Here is a 13166-nt window from a genome sequence, read left to right on the forward strand (position 1 = left end):
AAATGGGGAAAAGATAACTTACTGGAAGAACTTGAAGGCCTTGACCATTGCACCAGAGCTCGCAAACAGCATCTTAAGGTCATCCTCAACCACAGAGGGACTAAAAAGAAAGACACAATTGTAAAACTTGACAAGACTTTAGCAGTAGTTCACAAAGACATCCTGTAGCTATTGGCTGAGTTTTTCCTGTACCATGAAAGTGGTACCTGAGGACTAGCAGCTATCGAAAGAGTCAGTGGGCTCATTGCAGCAGAAACGCCTCCAGTCTACTTACGGGATGTTTGAGAGGTGCAGGGTGGCTGAGGGAGGGAATATGTTTGAGTAGTTCTTGGAGCCGGGCTTCTTGAAGCGGTGCAGAGGGGAGTTGCTGTAGTCCTTTGTCAGGCCCTGGTCCTCGTGGCCCTCACGGGGCAGCTGAACGTTGGTGTGTTTGGACAGGGTGACTCGCAGCGCTGTCCCGTGTAGCCTCTGGCCATTCAGGTGGCTCATTGCTGTTGGAAGCAGAGGTTAAGCACTGAGTCTTCTAATCCAAGATGTACATCGCTCCCTACATATGGTTTTGTTTAGCACTACTTTTCCTGGATTTTTCCTTTCCAATAAAGTTTAGCTGGGCCTTACCTAGCTGCGCCTGAGTCCCATCAGACATCTGGATCAGAGCATTCTCCTTCTTGTTGAACAGGATCTTCACTCTCATTACATCACCATATACACCTTCACATAAATTTAGGATGGGGAGAGAACAACAACTGTTTGAAACCATGTCTTTGAGCACCTTTAAGATTTTTACACCTATTTGGGCCACATTGGGAAGCTTGTGTATATGAATAACTTCAGTTCACAATCAAGATGCTCCTCCATTTAGTCAAATGAGAAGGGGGTGAAATGCATTCTAGCAAGAGAGACTGAAGCCACTGATCATTAAAATGTTGCATCATGGCCACTATTGTGAATTACTCAGAGGTACAGTTTGTGTGACTTCACTACACCATAAATGTTAATAAAGAGTAGACTACCGTGTGGACATCGGTTTAAATAAACTCAAGGCAGTGGAACTGTGAAACGTAGCTACACTTGGATGGAAAAGGGGAAAATGAGGGTTTTATGTAGTTTATCAAGGAGGAAATGACGTGTGTCTACCAAGTGACCCCTCCCTGTTGAATTGGTAAATAACATTGAAGACTGAAGACCATTAATGGTTTAAAAAAAACTCAAACTAAAAAAAACAGGGACTGAGTCAGAAATAAGGATCCTAAACAATGCAAAAAAATTGGCCATATGTACTCTGACCATTAACCAAAAGCAATTGATACAGCGTTCGTAAAAAGGGCATGCAAAATGAAAAAAATCCAGCATGCAAATTTACCATGAAAGCTATGACTGAACAGACAAATTATAAAATCTCATGTAAGTTACAGCATCTCACTGAATTTCCCACAAGATATTCTTATCAATTCAAATGCACAACCTGCAGTCTTGTAATTTCGACTATGCTTAAGAGAATAGTAAACTCTGATAAAAACAATTATTCATAAGTTCTCAGGTCATGAAATTGGTCAATAGTATTAAAGAGACTAGTCAGCAATATCTATATAGCGTGGGACCTAAAAATGCGGCCTTGAGAGATCGGCACAACATTTGCATTGCTTTTAAGGTCCACATATATTCTTTACCAATTTGGCTGAAGTTGACGACCAGACTCAAACCATATCAACTATAGACATTTCAGATAAGGAAACATTTTTGACCAATCTATTCCTTTAAAACATTTGCTATGCCTGTGGACACAAACATTGAAAATGCTGCAACTTTCCACCAAGTTTCTCAAATCAACACGCAAAACGCATGAAACCAAAACATTTGAAACAAACTGGTTATGAAAAATAGAACTGAACAAACAAGTAGTAATAACTTTTTAAAAAAGGTGCCAATGACAACATACCGAAAAGAATAAAGAGGCTTTGGGGCGTAACTCTCTTTATAAGACAGCAGAGGAAGGCAGCGGAGGGAGGAAGGGACAGGAAAAAGATTGGAGGCAGGAGAGTGGAGGAGGTTCAACATATCATCCACAGCGGAGGCAGTTCCACGGGGTTGGATCATGAGGAGGGTTAATAAATTGGACAGGAGAGAGGAAGGGGAGGGGAGGGGGGGGTATGTAACAACATGATATGAGCAGAGATGAGTGGATATGTTTATATATGGTGTGTTGAAGATGTGGTGTAATGGTTCAGAGAAAGAAAGTGGATACATGGGGCGTGCAGTCAGTTTGGCAAAAAAAAAAGGTTATATATATTTTTTAAAGAGGGTGAGATAGGGGGAATGGGGACAGAGAGAAACAAGAAAGAGGTAAAAAAAAACAAAACAAGGTCAGTATACAAAGAAATATGAAGTGTTCCATCCAGCATAGAATGTGCTTTAAAAAGGGTTTAAATTATATAAAGATCACCGAACCTACAATGAAACTAGGAAGAATGATACACAAGTGGCTGAGACAATATTTATTCTATAATTCTGTCTGAGTTTAAGTGTACCATTGGCATTAACATAAATAGATACACTCTTTAAATGAATGACTGTAGAAATATAGGTTGGGCTTAAGCTGAAGGCCATGCAAACAATAAAAGCAATGTTGGCTCTAAATTGGATGAAAAATGGCTCTACATGTATGTGATAGGTTACGGGAATGATTTCTCAAAGAACAATTTAAAGTGTATCATGTTTAGTAGATGACATTATGTTGAGAAATTGAACGTTAATAGAAATTCCACACAGTTTATGTACAGTATGTAGGTCCTACTGCCTGCTTTAATGAAAACGTGCCAATATTTAGAATTATAATAATGATAGAATGAGTCAACATAAATGTATCTTCTGCCTGTGAAACAGCAGTAACGGGATAGTACAACACAGGAGTGAGAGGGAAAAAAACTAGGGACGAAGAAACCAACAGCTCTGCTACACTGGACTTGTATACAATGCCTTCTTGAAGGAGTTGACAGAGGAAAAGGGGGGTGCTATATTAGGGTTGGACGACTTCAACCTTTGTCCTTTCGTGACTAGGTGCCCATAAAACCTTGTGAAATACATTAGCCACCCCCAATTTGTTTCTTTTTTTTTATAAATACATTTAAACTAAGCTAAAATGACAATTGGGCAAAAGCGCAAAATCGAATGCAACTGGACGAATCATGACAAAAAGCCTGGAAGCGCAGGTAATGGTAAAAATGTTCTAATGTTCCTTTCTGGTGGAAGAGCAAAATATGACAAGTTAGTGTCTTATCATAGAGAGTTAGGTTATAGGCTAGATAGAAACAGTCTACCGTTTAAACAATTGCTTTATTTGCCTCACGAAACAATAGATAAGTTGTTTGTTCTCTCTCATAAAGCTGTCATTGAGAATAGCCTATGCCTATAGACTTTAATTCTTGTTCATTTGTGAAAGTCACATCAACTCGGGACGACACCTTTGTAGGCTACTATACATGTATTTGGGTAATAAGCTAGACAAGGTAGTTGAGAAGTGTCCGTTATTTAAAAAAATAAATAGGTTTAGGCAATAGCCTAAATGCCCAGGCATCCGACAGAGAAACATTTTTGCACTGCTTTCGTGAATTAAGCTAAACCATTGTCTGTCACATCACGAGGTCGTCACTATCTATCATGGCTGTCAGAAGAGGCTATCGTAATATCGCCACAGCTCTATGCTGCTGTATATCACCTAGGCATGACTTCATGCATGTGTGTGTGTGAGAGAGAAGGGGGGCAGAATTCTAAACATTTTCAATAGACATGGTACATTAACATAAATGTTTGAACACCGAGTGCCAGCATATAATACACAGCCATCAATGTACTTGGCATGTTTCATGTGGGCCCACTGAAGCAGCTCTCTCCACATACTGGCTGCAGTCCAATTCTCTACCCTTTTCCCCAAAGTGTGCACTCATTCACTTCCTCTCATGGATTTAAAAGTAAGTACCTGGCGGGACGAAATATGGTGTTGAGTAACCCAGACTTATGACAATCAACTTCCTTTAAAAACACATGACGGAAGAGAGAGCAAGTGCACACTTGGGGAAACAGGGTAGGAAATAGGAAGGAAAACCACATCTACAGAGAAGCTCACAGCTGGAGACCCCGTTGACCTGGGCCACCAGGGTGCGAGAGTGAGGCAAGGCAGGACTAACCTCTGGGTTGAGGTTACTGAGCAGCAGAACACAGTTGCCACCGGTGAGTTGGTGGAAGCCCATTCTGCCTGCAGCCACTGCAGCCCCAGGCATGGTCAGATGGGCCAGGCCTCCAGGAACCCCCTGCATCGTCAGGCCTGTGGAGGGAAGCAAATGAAGCAAGATAACAATTCAGTGAACAAGCTTCGAAATGGGTTGACAGATAAACGGCTGGACAGGAAGCTGCACAATTGACACTAATCTGCTCATAGGTAAAGGTCTGCAAAAGTATCAAAGTAGTCAGTGTAGCCACTCAATGGTAGTAGATGAGGACAGTTTCCCCCTTTAAATGTAAAGTTCTAGTGAACAAGTCTTATGTACAATCCAATGTTGGTCAGGAGCAAGCCGAGCGTCAGAGGAGGAGCCAACTAACCTGCAGCTTGCTGAATGGTGAAGGCTGGGGGGAAGGCGTGAGCTCCCGCATATGGGTTGGCCGAGATAATCCCAGGAGGACCTTGAGAAAAACACGTGGATACAGAGGAGTGTTAATCGATTGCTTGAATTGATCAATTTATTGTAAATTATACAAACATAAATGTTCAAATTATTGTACAGGGGAAAAAGTACAGGGGTCAGCCATATACAATATATACACACACACAAAAAAGAATGTTGGCACCCCTTCAAATGAGTAGATTTGGCTATTTCAGCCACACCCATTGCTGACGGGTGTATAAATTGAGCACACAGCCATGCAATCTCCATAGACAAATATTGCCAGTAAAATGTCCTTACTGGAGAGCTCAGTGACTTTCAACGTAGCACTGTCATAAGATGCCACCTTTCCAAAAAGTCAGTTAGGCAAATTTCTGCCATGCTAGAGCTGCTCCGGTCAACTGTAGGTGCCGTTCTTATGAAGTGGAATCGTCTAGGAGCAACAAAGGCACAGCCGCGAAGTGATCGGCCACACAAATTCACAGAATGGGAACACAGTGCTGAAGCGCGTAAAAATGATCTGTCCTCAAAACTCGAGTTCCAAACTTCCTCTGGTAGCAAAGTCAGCACAATAACTGCTCGCCAGGAGCTTCATGAAATGGGTTTCCATGGTTGAGCAGCCGCACACAAGCCTAAAATCAACATGCGCAATGCCAAGCGTCAGCTGGAGTGGTGTAAAGCTCTCTGCCATTGGACTCTTGCGCAGTGGAAATGTATTCTCTGGAGTGATGAATCACACTTCACCGTCTGGCAGTCCAACGGACTAATTTGGGTTTGGCGGATGCCAGGAGAACGCTACCTGCCCCAATGCATAGTGCCTACTGTAAACTTCGGTGGAGGAGGAATAATGGTCTGGGGTTGTTTTTCATGGTTTGAGCTTGGCCCCTTAGTTCCAGTGAAGGGAAATCTTAACGCTACAGCATACAATGACCTTCAAGAGGATTCTGTGTTCCAACTTTGTGGCAACAGTTTGGGGAAGGCCCTTTCCTGTTTCAGCATGACAACACCCCTGTACACAAAGCGAGGTCCATACTGAAATGGTTTGTCGAGATAAGTGTGGAAGAACTGGCCTGCACAAAGCACACAACACCAGTACCCGACCTCACTAATGCTTGTGGCTGAATGGAAGCAAGTCCCCGCAGTAATGTTCCAACATCTAGTGGAAAGCCTTCCCAAAAGAGTGGAGGCTGTTATAGCAGCAATGTTCCAACATCTAGTGGAAAGCCTTCCCAAAAGAGTGGAGGCTGTTATAGCAGTAAAGGGGGGACCAACTCCATATTAATGCCCATGATTTTGGAAGGCGATGCTCAAGGAGGTGGTGCCAACATACTTTTGGTCATGTAGTGTAGCTCCCTACCTGTTCAGTTGTGTCTAAATGAAAAGCGAGAAAGGACGGAGGTATTTTAAACATATTTACCATAGTACTCACCGAAGGCTGCAGCCATAGCCTGGTGGTCGATTGAGGGATGGCTGTCCCCCGTGGGCAGGTCGGGACGCGTGTAGTCCCGGCTCTTGTCATTGTTGTACTTCACATTCAGGCTGGTCAGCTTGGAGAAGTTGATGCGGAGGGTGCAGCAGGCGTTGTAGATGTTCTGCCCATCTAAAGACTTCAACACAGGGCAACAGTTTCAACATTAAACTATCTATAAAAGTGTCCAAATAGCCAGGATTTGCTCATTCGTCTTTCAGAGTATTCCCCCTCCCATTTTCAAAATGTTAACACATTCAAGTCAGGATCTAAGAATACAATGAAGTGCTGTGTATTATTGTGACAGGTAGAGGGTGCTACTCACAAGTTTTGTGTGCTGAGCAGTCAGGCTGTCAGAGTACTGCAGCAGGGCCTGGAACTGGTTGTTTTTGGTGAAAGTGATGATCTTCAGCACCGCTCCGAACTTGGAGAAGATCTGCGAGCGACGACAGCATGGTCAGGGGGAATACAAACATAGACCTAAACATTCATACATGTAATGAGTGTGTTACCTGATGCAGCACGTCCAGGGTGACGGGGTAGAAGAGGTTCTCCACTATGACACGCAGGACGGGGCTGGCCCCGCTCATGCCGGCCGAGGCATCCACCCCTGCCATGGGCACGCCCCCCGTCTGCACTACGTTCACCGCCTGCAGTGCCGCCTGGGCTCTCTGTGGGGAGGGGAAGAGAGGGTGGTGGTTCAGTGGAAGAGAAAAGCTCAGGTAGAAATGTAACGAGTAGAGCTGATGTGACTCCCAGACTAGAGGTCGACCAACTTAGATTGTTCAACGGCGATACCAATTATTGGAGGACCAAAGAAAGCCAACAGATTTTTTTTTAAATTAATTTTTTACAATATTTTTATTACATACGCAGATTTGTATATATTTTGTAATAATGACAATTACAACAATACTTGAATAAACACTATATTTTAAAATAAATATGATACATAAATAAAATCTATTTAGTCTCAAATAATGAAACATGCTCAATTTGCAAAAACACATACCTTGACTATTGGATGTTTGAATGGGCACTTTGAATTGCCAGCCTAATCTTGTTAGTTGAAGTCATAGACAGTGCTTTGATACAAGCATTGCTAAGAGCTGCTGGCTAACGCAGTAAAGTTTGAATGAATGCTTACGAGCCTGCTGCCGCCTACCACCGCTCAGACTGCTCTATCAAATCATAGAAAAACGAGCCTTTAGTCATTAATATTGTCAAATCTGGAAACTATCATTTCGAAAACTAAATGTTTATTCTTTCAGTGAAATACGGAACCGTTCCGTATTTTATCAAAAGGGTGACATCCATAAGTCTAAATATTGCTGTTACATTGCACAACATTCAATGTTATGTCATAATTATGTCAAATTCTGGCAAGTTAGGGCCGCTTGGCTTGTTGCGAACTAACTGTTGCACATACCCTGACTGCGTACAATGAACGCAATTAAAGTGAGACAAATTACCTAGTTAATATTGCCTGCTAACATGAATGTATTTTAACTAAATATGCAGGTTTAAAAAAAACTTCTGTGTATTGATTTTAAGAAAGGCATTGATGGTTAGGTACATTCCTGCAGCGATTCTGCTTTTTTCGCAAATGCTCTTTTGTCATCCGTTTGGCAAAGTAGGCTGTGATTCGATGATCAATGCGTTGCCTGTTAATTTATCATATGCAATGCAGGACAAGCTAGTTAACGTCAAACATGTGTAGCTAACTAGTGATTGTGTTAAGATCATTTTTTTATAAGATAAGTTTAATGCTAGCTAGCAACTTACCGTGGCTCCTTGCTGCACTCGCATAACGTAACAGGTGGTCAGCCTGCCACGCAGTCTCCTCATGGAGTGCAATGTAATTGCAAAAACGCTGATTACCGATTGCTCTGAAAACTTGAAATCGGCCCTAATTAAAATCGGCCATGCCTTAGGTCGACCTCTACCGCAGACAGTCTGTGTTCTACACAAAACATTTAAATAAGTTAAGATCTTTAAGTTTCACCTCACTGAATAAACTCAGGTTAGCAATATAGCCCAAGTCCCTAGTTGCTTGACATTCACAAATGAAATAGCCGTATGTGTGTGTGTGTGTGGGGGGGGGGGGGGGGGGGGGGGGGGTGACATGTTTGTATACACATCAGTGGAAACTCTGGGGCCTATTTGTGAGTGTAATACACCTGGTGGGAAGAAAAACACCCCATGGAGAGAAACTTCATGTCAGCAAAACAAACATCTTGGAATGTTCATGTGCACCGCAGCAGTGTTTATGTTCACTGTATGGGTCAATGAGCAGATAAGACTAAGAGCGGAGTCATTTGAGCGGGGAGCAGGGAGAGCACAGCTGTGGCTTCCATTGGTCGCCATTGGCATGCAGTCTCCCAGGGGAGTGCCTCATTTGGAGGGCACATAGTACACACTACACACTCAACCACAAGATATGCAGGGAAAGGTAAACAAGCCTTTAAGCTTGTGAAACACACTGCAAAAGAAGGTAGAAGTTGAACAAATTAGCAGTCGAATGCCGACAGCTCCCTTTTCGCTAACATGGAAAATCTTAATTCTGATTGGCTGTTGTCAGCTACGATGCTGACAAGTAGACAGGTGGTTTGCTTGTGCAGCCACACAAGCCCTGGCAAGAACACAGTTCCCAATGAGTCATTCTGACCCTGAAAAACAGGAAACAGAGGGGCGAGCTAGAGCCCATAGCTTCCATGGCCGGTTCAAAATCTCTCTTAAGAGGAAACACACTTCATGTTGGCTCTAAGCCTCAAAGTCTTTGCTCAGCGCTTCCTACAAACAAAACAAAAAACAATCTGAATGAAGAGCCCTTGAGTCAAGTCCATATGTAGGCCTACAACTTCTCTTATGGCCTTCCAAAAGAGTACACCTGAGCAGATAAAGGGTTGTGAACAGTTGAGAAGGATGCACACTACATGAACGTGACTCACCACTTGGTTGGGGGAGTTGTCAGTCTTGAGCTCCTGGTGGTTGGAGTACTGCAGGAAGATGGGATGGTTGCGGATGACGGGCGTCACAGAGGCATAATAGCTGACCATGGCCTGGGCCGCGTCCTCCGTGTTCATCTCTACGAAGGCCTGGGCACACAGGAGAAAGCAAAAAGAATAACATCTGTGAACAGCACTACATCTTCCTTTCTGGATAACACTTGGCGGCTGCTACTACCACCACCACCACCATTAGCTAGAGCTAATGAGCCAGTGGTTCTCAAACCTCTTCTCGGGGACCCCCCAGACATCTCACAATTTTGCTGTAGCCCCTGGGCTTTAAATCAGGTCTATTAGTTCTGGAATAGAAATGCATGCAAGAACACTTACCTGGTTTTTCCCTTTGAGCATGAGCAGGTTGGTGACTTTACCAAAGGACAGGCCCAGGGAGATGACCTCAGCCTCGTTGATGTCGTCGGGGAGCTTGCGCATGTGGATTACACGCGACGGGATGCCCGGGCTCCTTATGTCACCTTTGAACTTCTTGCTGTCATTGCCATTGGCTGTGGAAAAAATGCAGAGCACAGTTTGGATGTACATCCTTTTGGAGAAATAGATGTGTTGGAAGAGGTGATGCTCAACTTTAAAAAGTTTGTTAATTTCTTTGATATTAAAACAACAAAAAAATAGCGTTTTCAAAACTAACCTGCTGCGCAGGTCATTATATTGGGTCCGTTTGAGGCGCAGGAGAAAAGCTCGTCTGATCCTCTCTGCAAAGGGGAAAGGACATGTTGAGACCAATGCAGAATCTCCCCCCCGCCATGAACTGATAAAGGGAAAAGGGAGAAATAACTTCCCATGTATATTGGCAACACAAAAGAAACGTAACAATAGCCACTAAGTAAACCATCCACGTTGACCTTGCAAAAACAATGGGGAAACAGATATTGACAATGGCACGGGTTGTCCCAGTCACAGGTCGTCACCATCACAGCCTAAACTAACAGATATGATCCTTCAACAGCCTTGCCTTCAAACAGGAGACCCATTGAGTCAAACACGGGCCAGCTGGCATCGCCTTGTGACAATGGGAACAGGAAAACAGGAAAGGGTCAGCTTCTTAGCTAACAGGAAAGGTTCTAGGACCACCCCTGAGCTACAAGTAGATGACCAAATGGTGAGGCCAACGTACCAACGTCATTCGCAGACAAAAGCAGAGATGAATGTGCATAGATGGGACCATATGCAGACTGACGGGGATCCAATGACAGGACTAGTAACCTCATTAGGTCCTCTATGGTCACACCCTGTCCCACTCAACTCCTACCCCCACTGCCTATGCATTGTATGTGCATGCACGCAACTATGGGTGTTGGGGGTCACAGTACTGGCATAGGTTTTAGTGAGAGAACCAGAGAGGGAAGGAGAAAAACAACTCAATTTCTGGGTCGCCAAACTGCAAGAATGAGGGCGGGGGAGGGAACAGAAACCAGAGTCACTGGCCTGGCGGTACATCACCCCCGTAGTCTAGCCAACCCCGGGTGGTTACTAGTGGGGGTTGGAGACGGCTCAGATGGTGACCCGTTCACGCTTTCCTCATAGTGTGGGCCAAGCCCCCCAAAACTCATTAGCTACAAGCTCCATTCACCAATCTGGCCATAATACCACCATGGCCACCTAATCAGCCCCAGCTTCCAATTGGCTGATTCACCCCCCTCCCTCCTCTAACTATTCGCCAGGTCATTGCTGTAAATGAAAATGTGTTCAGTCAACTTATCTGGTAAAATAAAAATAAATAACCATCCGTTAGCTTTAAACAATCTTAAATGTTATTTTCTTGGTATCTTACCAAAGGGGCACAGTCCAAATATTGTCTTTAATCTATAAACCCATATTAATAAAGAAAAGAGTCAACCAAGCTCAATTCTGATTTAAAACATACATACAGTTGAAGTCGGAAGTTTACATATGCCTCAGAATAATAGTAGAGAGAATGATTCATTTCAGCTTTTATTTCATTCATCACATTCCCAGTGTGTCAGAAGTTACACTCAATTAGTATTTGCTAGCATTGCCTTCAAATTGTTTAACTTGGGTAAAACGTTTGGGTAGCCTTCCACAAGCTTCCCACAATAAGTTGGGTGAATTTTGGCCCATTCCTCCTGACAGAGCTGGTGTAACTGAGTCAGGTTTGTAGGCCTCCTTGCTCACACAGGCTTTTTCAGTTCTGCCCACAAATGTTCTATGGGATTGAGGTCAGAGCTTTGTGATGGCCACTCCAATATCTTGACTTTGTTGTCCTTAATCCACAACTTTGGAAGTATGCTTGGGGTCATAGTCCATTTGGAAGACCCATTTGCGACCAAGCTTTAAATTCCTGACATGTTGCTTCAATATATCCACAATTTTCCTGCCTCATAATTCCATCTATTTTGTGAAGTGCACCAGTCCCTCTTGCAGCAAAGCACCACTACAACATGATGCTGCCAGGGCCTTTGCTGTTGTTCTGGGATTGATTTGCACTTTCACACCAAAGTACGGTCATCTCTAGGAAACAGAACACGTCTCCTTCCTGAGCGGTATGACGGCTGCGTGGTCTCATGGTGTTTATACTTGCGTACTATTGTTTGAACAGATGAACGTGGTACCTTCAGGCATTTGGAAATTGCTCCCAAGAATGAACCAGACTTGGAGGTCTACAATTTTTTTTCTGGGGTCTTGGCTGATTTATTTTGATTTTCCATTGATATCAAGCAAAGACGCACTGAGTTTGAAGGTAGGCCTTGAAATACATCCACAGCTACACCTCCAATTGACTCAAATCTTGTCAATTAGCCTAATCGAAGCTTCTAAAGCCATAACATAATTTTCTGGAAACTTCCAAGCTGTTTAAAGAATCTGTCTGTAAACAATTGTTGGAAAAATGCACAAAGTAGATGTCCTAAGCCACTTGCCAAAACTATAGTTTGTTAACAAGACATTTGTGGAGTGGTTGAAAAACGAGTTAATGACTCCAACCTAAGTATGTAAACTTCTGACTTCAACTGTTCAAGATCCTATAAAAATGGGAGGTAGAGTGAAGTATGCTTTACAACATGTGTAAGAGGCTGCACACCAGCTGTCCTCTATAGAACATCAACAAAAAGGGGAAACTGAAAAGGCTAGCGACCGTCCGCTAGCCAGCTCTTTTCAAGTGATCACCGGAGTACACAAATAAACAGACTTCCGCAGGGCTGAGACGCCAACAGAATGCCCTCTCCTCTCCCCCACCAGCCACTCCAAATTCCACTAGGTTGGGACTCAATGAAAACCATACGTGAGGGGCAGGGGGGCTAGTGTGGGTAAAGGTCTTTAAAAAGAGGCTTAGTAGCTAAATGCATGTTCCTGGTGCTGTTATGACACTTTAAATAGGATATTGCAGGGCTGGCAGGCAAAGTCAGAGAGCGGGCTTTGTCTGCCACTAATATCCCTCTCACGCACAGACCAAAATCCCACTAATTTACCATGCCCGTTTTTTTTTATACCAGCTTATTGTATATCTGAAAGGGGTAGGGGGTTAAAAAAATACATGTCTAATTGAAATCCACCTAAAGACCTAGTCATGAATCCTGCATACAGGAAAATACAGGTATCAGGTCTGTGTGAATGGTTCTCTGCTTTTTTGCAGGTAAATTAATTTACACTTCCATTTTTAAACACCTCCCAAATTTGAAACGCAAACAGACCATGGTTTTAACACCATCACCCACCCCTCCAAATTGTCCAGTTACCCACTGATATGTATAAAGGGGTGGAGATATATACACACATGCAAGAAAGAGGTAAATAAAAGGCTATTTGAAAGGGGGGGGGGGTCATATACACATCTTTTTTCAATGGGTTATATACCACATCTTCAGTCTGAAATGGGTATAACATTCTCACCAATGGCCTTTACACTGGTGAGAAAAACGGTTACTGCAATCAATTGGCCAGACTGTCTCCTAGCCACTTTTTGATTAGACTAAAACGTATGTATTGGGCTGTGAAGTGTTAAGCCCGTTAAATATTATGTTCTATCAAATAAAACTACACGATCAGAACAGGCACCTT

At 43.3% G+C, this 13166-nt stretch overlaps 1 protein-coding gene across 13 annotated transcripts in view; it reads right to left on the reverse strand.

Moving 5' to 3' along the window:
• LOC110487509 (polypyrimidine tract-binding protein 1) overlaps nt 1–13166 on the reverse strand; it is a 28256-nt gene that overhangs the window by 4303 nt on the left and 10787 nt on the right. For 5 of the 13 annotated variants that reach the window (XM_021559461.3, XM_036948024.2, XM_036948254.2 and 2 more), the window contains 12 exons: nt 9781–9844; nt 9465–9637; nt 9078–9224; nt 6639–6797; nt 6452–6562; nt 6076–6265; nt 4597–4677; nt 4185–4321; nt 1940–1973; nt 619–711; nt 275–491; nt 23–100 (listed from right to left, as the gene is read on the reverse strand). In XM_021559461.3, the coding sequence (XP_021415136.2) occupies nt 23–100; nt 275–491; nt 619–711; nt 1940–1973; nt 4185–4321; nt 4597–4677; nt 6076–6265; nt 6452–6562; nt 6639–6797; nt 9078–9224; nt 9465–9637; nt 9781–9844 (1484 nt within the window). The remainder of the gene's footprint in view (nt 1–22; nt 101–274; nt 492–618; nt 712–1939; nt 1974–4184; nt 4322–4596; nt 4678–6075; nt 6266–6451; nt 6563–6638; nt 6798–9077; nt 9225–9464; nt 9638–9780; nt 9845–13166) is intronic. The other 8 variants (XM_036948109.2, XM_090186790.1, XM_090186988.1 and 5 more) reach the window with 3 other exon arrangements.

Source organism: Oncorhynchus mykiss, chromosome 1, assembly GCF_057628025.1.
Source record: "Oncorhynchus mykiss isolate SJ-2025 chromosome 1, ASM5762802v1, whole genome shotgun sequence".
NCBI classification, from domain to species: domain Eukaryota; kingdom Metazoa; phylum Chordata; class Actinopteri; order Salmoniformes; family Salmonidae; genus Oncorhynchus; species Oncorhynchus mykiss.